This window comes from Sparus aurata, chromosome 7, assembly GCF_900880675.1.
Source record: "Sparus aurata chromosome 7, fSpaAur1.1, whole genome shotgun sequence".
Lineage (NCBI taxonomy): Eukaryota > Metazoa > Chordata > Actinopteri > Spariformes > Sparidae > Sparus > Sparus aurata.
In genome coordinates, this window is record NC_044193.1 from 22,441,459 (window position 1) to 22,455,684 (window position 14,226).

At 41.7% G+C, this 14,226-nt stretch overlaps 1 protein-coding gene across 1 annotated transcript; it reads right to left on the reverse strand.

Moving 5' to 3' along the window:
• Positions 1–3,193: 3,193 nt before the first annotated feature.
• Positions 3,194–9,567, reverse strand: LOC115584316 (taste receptor type 1 member 1-like). The gene is made up of 6 exons (XM_030421655.1): positions 9,377–9,567; positions 8,899–9,223; positions 7,134–7,892; positions 6,502–6,720; positions 5,933–6,053; positions 3,194–4,119 (listed from the first exon to the last, which is right to left on the reverse strand). The coding sequence occupies exons 1-6, from the start codon at positions 9,565–9,567 to the stop codon at positions 3,194–3,196; spliced, it is 2,541 nt and encodes an 846-aa protein (XP_030277515.1).
• Positions 9,568–14,226: the final 4,659 nt, after the last annotated feature.

The following is a 14,226-nucleotide window of genomic DNA, read 5'->3' on the forward strand; positions in this document are numbered from 1 at the left end:
TACAATAACCCACAAGACAACACCAGACAAGAACAACAAACAGATCTACAGACATGACACAGACAAACTAATAATTGCTCAAGTTGTTTAGTCATCAGTTCACTGCACTTCTGCCATGAATGTGACCACAACAACTGCTTCCAAACGAAAAATGTCACCACAACACAATTGGATCCTTATTAGTGGCCTGCTGGGCACTGAGGCTGAGGGCCCTGTAACAGCTTTGTGATGATCTCTGCATGGTGTTTTCAAGCAGGATGCTGTTGCACACAGTTACAAAGAAAATGAATTCCTGCAATTGTTTTCATTTTGTTTTATCACAGAAGTTCAACATCATCTTCAAGCAAAGGCATCGCATTACCATGCTCACTGAGGTCGCTAGTGCATCTTGTCATGGACAGATAAGGGCAGTGACCTGAACCGCTTTATCGGCGTCAGGCTAGCTTTTACCGTGGCCCTGAGTATGTCCCTAGCCAGGCACTAGGCCCAAACTAAACACGCACACTTCGTGCACGCTTCTACCAACCGTGGGTATGTAACAACAGGGGCCTGTAAATTGGTGGGAACGCACAAGGGCTTGTAGGATACGCTATGACCAATGCCAGCAGCTTATCAAAGGGCTGACTTCTGCTATTCAAGGAAACCACAGCTTACAGCTCTGAAGTACAGCGCTCGGGCATTTGCCATTGAAGATAGCTGAAGTCCAGTCAAGTTAACCTGTAACTTAAAATTATAACACCAAGTTTGAGATCTATACCACGAGGCCTCCAAAACAACACGTCTCCACTCAGTTCTGCTGGTGTTGTAGCACTCAATTTGCTGCACTTCTACCATGAATAAGAACACCAATGTTAACACCAGGCTCTGCTCAACATAGTTTATACTCAAAGGACATAGACAAACTAACAACCACTCAAGAGAAACTTTACATAAGCCACCAGAAATTAACATGTCTCCAGTCATTCTGCTGGTGTTTGTAGCTCAATTTGCTGCACCTCGATCACGAATGAGACCAAAAGTCCCACTTCTAAACCAAAAACTTCACCACCGCACAGTTGCACGTCAGAAACTGAATACGATCCTTATTATTAGTGGCCTGCTAGGCGAATGTTGTATCTACATACATATTTCTTGGCATTCTGCAGAAAACAAAGGAAGAATTTAATTGCTTAATTGAGAACATGTTTCTTTATTATGCCTATGACAATCAACACTTTGAATCTTGAAACTTGAATCTTGAATCTTAAATCGTGAAAATGAAATGTGACTCCAGCCAATCTCTAACACCACAGACATTTTGACTTGCCACGATAGGAAAAGCACAGGTCTAATTGATAAGATATATTTGGACTGCAATCCATTGAGGTGAGGTGAGTTTCAGGACCCTGCTGCTGGGCAAGGACCACAGCTTTTACTCTATAACGTTATTAGTCATAGCTGTGTTGTGCCGCTTAGTTAAAATGTTTGTCACGAGAAAGGTTTCTGCATGTGTGGCTGAATTTGCATTCTGGTTGATATGTGAGCCTCATTTTGCTAAACACACCTGTTGTACCAACACACAATTTGTCTGATAGTTAGTTGCTTCCAGGACCCAGACCAATTGTTTTGACAGGAATATTGTGCATTTTGTCAGCTACAGTATTATTAAGGCAAATAAACATGTAAATTTGCAGGTCTGCACAAACAGATTTCTTATAAAGGAGCAAAACTGCACACGGCATTGTGGCTCCATCTCATTGCATATTTTTTGCATACTTTTTCTTTCTGTGACCAGCTGCCACTTGTTGTCAAATCCCTGGAAATATGATCTATCTCTTGTTGACCCAAATATATAAATATCTAATAATTAGAAACTATTTATAAACTATGAACAATACAATTACATATTAAAGCTCACTTACTCAAATCTAATAATCTCAAAGACTGTCTTTTCTCCAACACATAGAACACTTCAATTGTATTAATTCATTGATTCATTTTCAGGAAGTAAAATTAAAGCATCACAACTGTGACAGTTCCTCGTGCGGCTGCCAGGGGGTGATGTTGAATATCTACAACGGCACACTTGTTGTGTTGTACAGGTTGTATATGCCTGACTGGCAGCTTGATATTTTTCTGTCAGTGTGGACGAGATGTCAGATTTAGTCCTGTTGGTGTTAGTTTATGTTGGAATGCAATGACAAAAATAAAAAAGGTGAACTAATTTGACATTTCAAGAGAAGAGAAAAATCTTCACCTGATTTTCATGGCTGAACAAACTGAAACGAACTGTCCTCAAAGGACGACACAGTTGAAAAGCATTTGACTTTTGACCACCTTAACAGCAATGCCTAAACAGCACTTTGGAAACCTTATTCCACTCGAGGAAGGCTTGTTTATCTGAAAATATATCAGATAACTGTATCTTTCTGACTTTGATTTGTTACCTTATTAATACTGAAAATAGTAACTTTCTGATTTAGAGTTTTTGTCCAAAAGCTACACAGTGTACCTTTAAATATGGATGTGTTTGATAATTCTGGTGATGGGATGTAACTACAGCCTTGATATTTGTGTTGAAAATACTTTTTGAATTGACCTTTTCCCAGGCAGACATTTTATCATGTGACGATAGGTGTAAATGATAAAACCCTGATTGTATTGTGCACATGTTTACTTACCCAGTAACCCAGTTTATATTCTTATCCTGGTTTTTCTCTTGATTCAGGATGTGATGTTTTCTTAGAACAAAGGAAACCTGGTTCTTCATCGTCCTATACAGTTATTATTGTTGTTGTATAACATTATCCAGGTTTCTGATCTTCTGTGTGTTTTTTTGTCTTGATTTCTCACCATCTCAGCCACTACGATCTGCGCCAATAAAGACTTATCAAAAAAAAAGATCTGTTGTTTACATGCCATGTTTTTCATGCCTTACATGATCATTTAAATTTCATCTTTAATCCGTTGTGATAGCTCGAAGATGAGGTCAAATGAATTCTACAAACATCCAGACTCAGATGAAGTTTATTTAGACCTTTAAAGACTCAAGGATCTAGACTGTTGAAGTGTCCTTGTACACTTTACTACTTACACTCAGCTGTTAGATACATTTAAAAGTCAAGCTGAACCTGTCTTGTTCCTAATATTTCACCTGCTACACCTGCATCATTACACCTCAACTACTTCTCATCACCTGACATAATCACAAGCTTCATTTCTGGCTCATGGTATACATCTGAATGCAATTCTGGAAATGGGCAGTTGTGTTCATTTCTGGCTTCAAGACAATGATATAAATTTTGGGCAGGAAGTAGCCCCAGAAGAAGGCCAGGACGCTGAAGAGTATGGCAAACACGTATGCAGCTATGGTGAAGGGGCCCCTGCTGATGAGGTAGAGAGTGAAGAAGCTCATCCAGGAGATCATGTACACCATGAGGCTGAAGGTGATACTCTTGGCCTCGTTGTAGTTGGCTGGCAGGTCTTTGCCCATGTAGCTGAAAGAGAAGCAGAGGATGCTGAGCAATGCTACATAACCAAGCTCAATAGCTGAACCAGGTGAGAGGGTGTTACTGCACTCCAGCACAATGCTGTCGTGGTAGAAGTTGAGATCCTGGCTGGGCTTGGGAGGGTTGAGGGCCACACGGAACACAGATATAACCAAGAGGGTGGCAGACACAAGGAAAATGGTGATCTCTGGCCCACTTTTCTTGGCCCACTTGTCATATACAGGCGGCAGCTTGGACGCAAATTTAAAAATGCAGACGACCTGGAGGGAGCGCACAGTGATGCAGGCCAGGCACACAGTGAAGCTAAACATGAATAGTGGCTGCTTGAGGATGCAGGCCAGAGGCGACGGCTGGCCAAAATGGCACAAAGAGCTCATGGCAGCGGCAGTCAGAGCTGCCAGCATCAGGAGGCAGGTGCGGCCACCGGCGGACTTGGCCACTGGCGTGTTCAGGTTGAGCAGGAGGATTACTGCAGAGCTGGAGGTCATGAGAAGACAGCTGGCCAGAAAGAAGAGCAGGGCGATGGCGAGGGGGTCGTCCCAGGTGAGCAGCAGGACGGACCTTTTCAGACACTGAACGCTGCTCGGGGGAGCCCACTCCTCTGACTGACACTGCTGGCATGTAGTGGGATCTGTGGAAGAGGAACAGTACAGAAAAAAGAGGAAAACAGGGATGTAAAAGCTGGGCTGGGTTTTTTGTTCAGGGTGATAGAGTTAAAATTTAAAGGGACAGTTCACCTAAAAAATTAAAAACACATATTTTCTAGATTGTTTTGGTGTGTTGATAAGTTTTGAGATATCAACCATTGAGATGTGTGCCTTCTCTCCAGTATCCACCTTATTCCTGATTTTGTGAGTTTACCCATTGTTCATAGCGGGAGTTGGTCATGCTCTTCCGGTTGAACTGGTTGAACTCGGTGTTTAGGCTAGCGTAGCTGTCATGCTCGTTCTAAAAAACTTCTTTTAACAAGAAGAAAGGGACAGATTCAACAAAAATCGGAGGTGGATACATAGTATGGATGTTTTAAAAAGTCGTGAGGACAGTTCTGTAGTAGTGCCTCACTCGTGATTTGTCACAGAGTGGGTAGATGACATGAAGCAATGGCCCAACATTAGCTACATCGACATAGTTAATCTATTTTTTTTCTGAAGGTGTTGACGGCAAAGAATTACACAGTTACAAAAGAACAGAAGCATACAACTACCTGCACAGTAACAAAATAGGGAAAGTAATGTCGTAGAAACACAACTTTATATTTCTGAAGGCAGCAGTAGAGCCCAGCCACAGCCTCATTCAAGCTAAACATACAGGGTGGATAATGCTGAAGCAAAGTGGAGTCGTGGAGACAGGCGGCTGCTCGTGCATTGCCGGGTTAAGGAAGTCATGTAGTCATGCAGCAGCTATTCTGTGGAAGGTATTCATAAACCCAAATATTTATTTTAGTCTCAAAGCCGCGAGCCATGCTAGTCTCCGTTCCTCCTTCCTTGGCATGGCGCGCAGGGCACGGACATGTTTGTCGAAGTTGTCGATGTTCTACACAAGAAGTTTTTAAAAAAACTTTACATTTTCTAGAATTGTTGTGGCAACCACCAACGGCACATGTTGTACCTGAGCTTAATTCAAAAACAATTTAGCATTTATGATATAACGCTAGCTGTTTTGGGCTGGCTTGGCGGCGGTGATCAGTCATGCAGTTGCAAGGCAACTGGAAACACAAAACCGCCGGTGGAAGTAGTTATCTGTCATGGCAGCATCCATAGGCTTCTGAAGAAGCGGGTGGATAACAGAAGAAGGTGGCAATGAAATGTGTGGTGCTCAAAGTGCCTAAAAGTAAATCTGAAAAACTCAACAGCAATGTCTCCTTCAGGAAGTCATGACCTGTGGATTATCTTCAGTAACCAGGTCACTTTGAGCACCACAAGCTGTGTAGCATGTCATCTAGTTCCATTATTTTAAAAGGAAAGCTGACATCTCTTCAGACAATATGTCAATTACCCTTCAGCTCACACCAAAACAACTAAATAAATAACAAATAGCACTATAGGTAAAAGGAAAATTTACTTTTATTTTATTTATTTTTTGGGGTGAACTGTCCCTTTGACATTAGTGAGTGATCAAGGTGAAATGTTTCGGTCCAGAAGGGGAAACACACAGCAGCGTGTTCTGGCCATTTGTCACATGATGTTAGGCACAGTGATCCCATTCAAGAAAGCGTTTTACGTCCCTTTGGGGCCTGAATCAGAAGATAGTGTGAGTATGTAGCACCACCTTCTGGTCGACTCTTCACACAACTGCTGGAAAATACTGCTGTGATTGGGGGGGTTGATGATTTTAACATTTACAGGTTACAGCATTCTCAATCTTTACAAATTCATTCTCTCTCTGTTTTGGTCTTTGAATATGTTTCTGGTGCTCTGGCTCGTCTCTGTGTGTCCTCATGTTACCGCTCAGATTAAGAAACGTAGCAGCAGGACAGGGCAGGCAGTCGAAGCAGCAAGTGTGTTGGCCTGTCAGCAGCTTCCTGTGTCCACTTGGGCAAGGCGGAGAGCAGATGGACTGTGGCACCTAGACACAAACAGCAGGGTATAAAAAGGATATACATAACTTTTACTTTATCAGATAATATCATTGAGATCAAAATCTCCAGACTCAGGAACAGAAATAAGATGAAAAAAACAACAACAACATACTGAGCCATGCAAAACACAATCACATTCACTGTTTCTTTAAAAAAGTGAAAAAATGATGTGTTTAGATTTGTCCGAAGGGATGAGATGGTCGAGTTTTAATGTACTGTACTTCATCCGATGGTATGGTGCAAAGTCTTGGAGAGTTCAATATTTACATGCAGACCTTCAAGAATGACAAATTACAAATCGACAAAATGACTGCACTGGGATTCAATAACAAATACCTCAACAACAATCTATTAAAATAGACATTTTCAGTTGCAATTTAAACTGAATTTAAAAACTACAACCACTCTACTCAAAAAAACTTCAGAGGGTCTTACTTGACTTGACTCTCCTGTGTTGTGCCACTCGATTAGATCGGCATTAATCGTGAGCGAAGTGGGATTCGGGCTGAAGGAGCCCACCTCTCTGACAGACCAGTTCGGCCCCCTCCAAATCCAGCAAACGATGTCATATCCAGTGGGCGGGTCACCGTTCGCATCGAAATAGACAGAGGTGTTTTGAAAAGTGAATTGCACCTGCTTGAGCCACGAGAGGAGCTGTGGTGGAGAGGGAGAAGGAACATCAGTGCAGTGACACAGAGAGTGGCTCTGGGGGATGCATCACTATACTTGGCAGGACCAGAGATATCACCTTTTTTATTCTATTGCACCTACATTACCCACAAAGCAGCTAAGCTACTTCGTGACATCACTGGTGACAATTTATCAGGTCACATGCGGCTTCTTCTGGAGACACAAAAGGCTTTCAAATATTTCTCCCACATATGCAGTGGTACTCACCTTCGCCTGTAAAACCTAACCCTAACATTTCTGGAGTTACCCTTTAATGTAGTGTTTCAGTCAAAGAAACACTTGAGCTGAGAGACACGACAAGAACTTCCTTGACAGAAAACATTTTGTGACTATTTCTCGAAGTTGCCTGATTCTGTTTCAGGATTCCATCTGCTCACCTCCCACGGATACACCCTCCTCCTCTGGCACTCTCCTGAGTCACAGCCGAGTGCCTGGTGCAGGGCATGAGCTAGAGCATACGTCGCCTTATAAACGTTGGCAGAGGAGGTGACATCATGTTTTTCCAGAGGAAATCCCATCCTGGCGAGGTTGTACACGTCTGTGCTCTGTAAACAGTAATTGCCCGAGTTTGTGTTAGCCCTAGAGACGTCCTGATCCATTGCATCCTCCAACACCTTCGCCTCAAACTCCTGAAAGCCAGATATGTTTGAATATTTGATGGACACTCCAAGCACAGTGCCGATGCTTTGGACCCCAGGTATGCTTGATATAAGAGAAGACGCTGACCAGTCCTCTGACCCGATCCATACCTTATCTGTCATCTTCTCCTCAATTACGAATGGGACTAGATTACTGAATTTTTCCTTGCTGGAGAAAACCACAATAGTGTTTACTTTGGTCTTCAGCAAATTCTGCACGATGATCCTCATGTTCTGTTTATTGTCATCTGAGTAAGCTGGGATGATTCCTTGGTAGGCGATGCAGATGCCGGAGTCTGGTGCCTGCGTGGTTAAGCTTTGCATTCCATCCAGGCCATAGTCATTGTCACTGCTTAATACGGCAACCCAGGTCCAGTTGAAATGAACCAGAAGCTGGATGATGGCTGCCACCTGGTTCTTGTCGCTGGGAATCGTGCGAAAAAAGGATGGATAGACGAACTTGTTGCTCAGCTTTTCATTCGATGATTCATAAGAGATCTAAATGAAAGAAAGAACATGACAGGAATGATTCTATATTGGATTTCATGTAGAACAGTTAATAATTCAAAGGCCATGATTAAAGGAAAAGTCCACCCAAAAATGAGAATTCAGTTGTTATCCACTCACCCTCATGCTGTTGGAAAGTCGAGTGAAGTTTCGTAGTCCACAAATCATTTCGGGAGATTCACAGCAAATCGGCATTGTTGCATTCAAATAAACATCTGGAGGCGCGGGGGACTTACTATGTTAAAAAGCAACCAAAAAAGCAGCCCTTATGAACTGGGTGCAAAAACATTTTTGGTAATGCTGTAACCCTGTTTTCCTGCCTGGTAGCGTATACCAGTCCCTTCTGGCTGTGGATAAATAGCGTGCTACACTTCTTGTTTCAGACTTCTTTTAATGATCACCAAAACAGAAGAACAGTACAAATAATCTCTGACCTCATATGTCGGGGTTCACAACACATCCACCTTCTACCTCGATCAACATAGCGGACCACAACATCACACCCATAGCTGTCCTCACCAAAACAAAAGCATGAAGGAACCAATCAACTCACAGTCAAGGGGACACAGAGCAACAACCCAAACACTGTGCATGAAAACACACAAATTAAAGAGCTACAAAAGACAATGAAATATATAATGTAGCAGTAATATGATAATAATATACAAATATAATAATAATGTATTTATCAGTAACTTAAGTAATACAAATAATATACATCAGAAAACATATATAAAATATGATAATATATAAAAATGACCCAAAATAGAAAGTGTACAGTAATTATGGTTACAGTGTTTTTATGTTTTAAAACAAGCCCCCATCTACTTCAGTTCTTCGTGAAAATGCTGTAACGCAGTTCTGCTGTGAAGCTCCAGAAACTTTTTGAAACATGCAAAACTTCAAAGGACTTTCCATCAGCATGAGGGCGAGAAGATAATTACTGAATTTTCATTTTTAGATGTGCTTTTCCTCGAAAAATTGGACGATATCTTACTTGTGGTATAAGATAGGACCCCAGTAAAACAGCAGGTGTGAGCGTTTTGCTGCTGCTGTCCGGCCCAATCAAAGCCAATCCTCTCTGACCGTTGTCAGTGAAGTTTGAATCTTTGTCTCTCTGTGTCCCAGATGTTAAGGGGCCCCATTGCTCCAGCAAGTCCACTGCGGCCAGGACAGCAGCAGACTTCGAGCAGCCGTCGTAAATCTGATAGCCCAGCTTCACTCCTGGTAAAAGAGACTGTGGCCCGGTGCTGTTGTTGATCTCTTCCACAGCAAATCTCATGGCTTGCATCAGGTGATATCCATGTTGGTTGGCTTTACCTCTGGAAAAGGGGGCATGTTAAAGAGAAAATCAATCACATCGAAAATTAAAACTCCAGATTGTGAAAAATGTAAGATATTTGGGTTGATGTTATAGACAGACCACCAGTGAAATACACTAAATCAGTGGAGGTTTACTGTCCAACACAACTTACCGATTGCAATTAACCAAAGCAGGCAAACTACTAGTTGATTCAACATCGTAGTGGAGAGGAAAGAGTCCAGCGAGGACGAAGTCGCCCTGCAGCTGCAACCCCTGACCCTGAGAGATGTAGTCCAGTTCCCCATTAGCCAACTGCAGCGTCAGCCAGCCCAAGGACAAGACCACGGCACCAAACACGTCCATGCTTCACCTCCACCTTACACAGGCTGCTGTGGTTTGCAAAAGGGATCAGAGCCTGTTTATCAAAGAGTGGCTTGATAGAGGGAGGGATGAGTGGACCACTTTTGCATCTTTTCCGGGGAGTGTTGCTTGAGTGTAGCTTATTCCTATGTCATATTTGTTTGTGTGACTGTAGAGTTTCCATCCCATTGAAATGAAATAAATGAATGTAATAAGCAATGTAAAGGAAGAACTGGTTTTTTTTGACTCAGTGCAGATCTCATAACCTTCAAAAGATACCAAGACTGACACTGAGTACAGCAACATTACAAACTATTAGGACCTTGTTTTACCAAAGGTCTCTTCCATAACAGATTCTCTCATTTCAATGAGATTTTTCAAAACATCAGTCACTCTATGGACAAACCAGATAAACCTTTAACAATCATTTTGATGGCAGCAGACAGGTCCGACTTCTTGTTTAGTTGACATCGCATTTTAATTTAAGGATTTGTTTTTTAAGAAAGATAATTCTTCAGAAATACCAGTCAAGTTTTAAAAGTTAACATTCATTTTGGTTTATTTTTTATATTCAATGTGGCAACAGGGTTAGGGTTAGGTTGACCTGCAAGTCAATTATTTGCAAGACAAAAAGTTAAATAAACAAAATGTCTTTTCGGGAGAAGTTTTGTATTCTTGCCTCTCAAATGTAATAGAAAGCAAACAATGAGAGAAAAAGTCAGACACCATCACGATAAAGTCTCAAACACAGATGTTAATAGCTTTCTCTGACATTTGATTGTATGTGAATCATTAATTTTCCATTTTCACAGGCTGAATTCCACACAAATAGAGGAAGCAGCGGCTGGACATCGACAGCTCACACAGCATTTTGGATATTATCAACATGTGGATCATGTTTCCAGTAGCATACGCGGTGCTTACAAGGCCGCACCCCCACTTTGGACACTCGGGCCACATCTCTTTGTTCCTTTATCCAACATACAGACAAAGACTGAAACAGACAAACCCTGTGACTAAGAATTGCTCTCCTCTCCTCTGTCACCGGGGTGGACAGGAGGTCGTGTGGCTAGGGCACCACTTGGTGATACCTCATCCTGCTCAGTCATCTCCTGGATCCACTCACTTTACATATAATTTGTATCAGACATTGTGTTAATGTAACTTGTATACTGTGATTTGTTGCTCTTTTCTGTACACATGTATTGCATGTCTGTCTGTCCTGGAAGAGGGATCCCTCCCTCCATTTTTTACCCTGTTAAAAGGGTCTTTTTTCCATCAACATGGCATGTTTCTTTCACTCGAATCGAGGGTCTAAGGACAGAGGATGTCGTTCACTGTACAAATTGTAGAACCCATTGAGGCAATGTGATTGTGATTTTGGGCTATATAGATAAACTTGATTTGATTTGATGTGATTTAAACAAGTCAAACTCTATACCCCAGACACTGAGAGCATACTGCAGGACTGTTTTGCTCGGACAGACTGGGATGTGTTTAAAGCTACAGCCACTCTGGAGGACTCTTCTGTCAGCATACAGGACTATGCTGAGTATGTGACTGGGTATATTAGCACTTGTGTCGACAACATCATGCCCACCATACAAATCAAGAAGTTTCCCAACAAGCCCTGGATTAACAGTCAGGTACGTCACAAGCTGCATGCTCACTCGCTCGCATTTAAATCAGGCAATGAGACGGAGTACAAAGCAAGTATGGACTGCAAAAAGCCATCACAGCGGCCAAAAGGCAGTATAGAGAGAAGCTGGACAGCTTCTATTCCACTGCTGTTTCCGGGCAGATGATGCAAGGCCTACAGCATATCACCGGCTGCAGGACCACCACCTCAACAACTTTTACACACGCTTTGAGACCTCCAGCCACGCCACAGACAGGAGGCACTCATACTGGTACCCCCCTATTGGAAATAAGACTTCAGCCTCCCCCTTCAGCATCATCACCAATGTTGGCACTCCACAGGGAAGCGTCCTCAGCCCCATCCTCTACACCATGTTCACCCATGACTGTGTTGCCTCCCACAAAGACAACACCATCCTAAAGTTTGCGGACAACACCGCAGGGATAGGATGCATAACTGGCGGGGACGAAGCAGCCTACAGGAGGGAGGTGGCCAGTCTGGTGTCATGGTGTGAGGACAATAACGTCACCCTCAACACGGACAAAATGAAGGAAATGATAGTGGACATGAGGAAGAAGAGGAGACCTCATCGGCAACTGTACATCCGGGAGCTACAAGTTGAGAGGGTGAGCAGCTTTAAATACCTGGGCGTCCACATCAGTGATGACCTCACTTGGTCATTCAACACCACGCAGCTGGTAAATAGGGCTCAACAGCGGCTGTATTTTCTGAGGAGGCTGAGGAAGTTTGGCATTTCCCCAGAGATCCTCAGCAACTTCTACAGCTGCATTGTTGAGAGCATCTTGACCGGCTGTATCACCATCTGGTACGGCAGAATTTCTGCTTTGGACCGCAGACGCCTGCAGAGAGTGTTAAAGACTGCGGAGAAGATCACCAGGACTCCACTGGCTTCTCTGCAGAGCATTTACCACCGCAGATTCCACGGGAAAGCTGCCTCCATCCTCAAAGACCCCACCCACCCCCAGCAAGGACTGTTCACACTTCTACCCTCAGGCATGAGGTGCAAAAGTGTTAAGTCCAAAACTACCAGATTAAAGAAATCTTTCTTCCCCACTGCCATCAGACTCCTAAACAGCATGAATCTATTATTCTACCTCAAGACTGTCCCTACTGTTTACATTTTTTACATTTTCTCATTTTTGCACATGCATAACTGCACAGTTTCCAGATTTGCAGTGTTTTATTTTATTTTATTTTATTTTATTTTGTTGCTGCTCTTTCTATTTACTTTATACATTGTATATTTGAGATGTATATATTTCTTGGCATTCTACGGAAAACAAAGGAAGAATTTTGTTGCTTAATTGAGAACATGTTTCTTTATTGTGCATATAACAATAAACACTTTGAATGAATTAATCTTGAATCTTGTATCTTAAATCGTGAAAATTAAATGTGACTCCAGCCAATCTCTAACACCACAGACATTTTGACTTGCCATGAAAGGAAAGGCACAGGTCTAAAAGATAAGATATATCTGGACTGCAATCCATTGAGGTGAGGTGAGTTTCAGGACCCTGCTGCTGGGCAAGGACCACAGCTTTTACTCTATAACATTTTTAGTCATAGCTGTGTTGTGCCGCTTAGTTAAAATGTCTGTCACGAGAAAGGTTTCTGCATGTGTGGCTGAATTTGCATTCTGGTTGATATGTGAGCCTCATTTTGCTAAACACACCTGTTGTACCAACACACAATTTGTCTGATAGTTAGCTGCTTCCAGGCCCCAGACCAATTGTTTTGACAGGAATATTGTGCATTTTGTCAGCTACAGTATTATAAAGGCAAATAAACATTTGCAGATCTGCACAAACAGATTTCTTATAAAGGAGAAAAACTGCACACAGCATTGTGGCTCCATCTCATTGCATATTTTTTGCATACTTTTTCTTTCTGTGACCAGCTGCCACTTGTTGTCAAATCCCTGGAAATATGATCTATCTCTTGTTGACCCAAATATATAAATATCTAATAATTAGAAACCATTTATTAACTATGAGCAATAAAATGACATATTAAATCTCACTTGATCAAATCTAATGATCTCAAAGACTGTCTTTTCTCCAACACATAGAACACTTCAATTGTATTAATTAATGTATTAATTCACTGATTCGTTTTCAAAAAGTAAAATTAAAGCGTCAGTATTTGTGACAGTTCCTTGTGGGGCTGCCAGGGGGCGCTGTTGATTCTCTACAGCAGCAAACACTTTGTTTTGTTGTAGTGGTTGTATCTAGTATAAAGTGGTAGAGATGTCAGATTTAGTCCTGTTGGTGTTAGATTATGTTGGAATGCAATGAGACAAAATGAAAAAGGTGCACTAAGTTGTTAGGAGGAAGACATTTTAAGAGAAGAGAAAAATCTTCACCTGTTGATTTTCATGGCTGAACAAACTGAAACGAACTGTCCTCAAAGGACGACACAGTTGAAAAGCATTTTATTTTTGACCATCTTTCTCGTCTAAACAGCACTTTGGAAACCTTATTCCACTCGAGGAAGGCTTGTTTATCTGAAAAAATATATCAAATAACTGTATCTTTCTGACTTTGTATTATTACCTTATTAATACTGAAAATAGTAACTTTCTGATATGGAGTTTTTTTCCAAAAGCTACACAGTGTACCTTTAAATATGGATGTGTTTGATAATTCCGGTGATGGGATGTAACTACAGCCTTGATATTTGTGTTGAAAATACTTTTTGAATTGACCTTTTCCCAGGCAGACATTTTATCATGTGACAATAGGTGTAAATGATAAAACCCTGATTGTATTGTGCACATGTTCACTTACCCAGTAACCCAGTTTATATTCTTATCCTGGTTTTTCTCTTGATTCAGGATGTGATGTTTTCTTAGAACAAAGGAAACCCGGTTCTTCATCGCCCTATAAAGTTATTATTATTGTTATATAACATTATCCAGGTTTCTGATCTTCTGTGTTTTTTTTGTCTTGATTTCTCACCATCTCAGCCACTACGATCTGCACCAACAAAGACTTATGAAA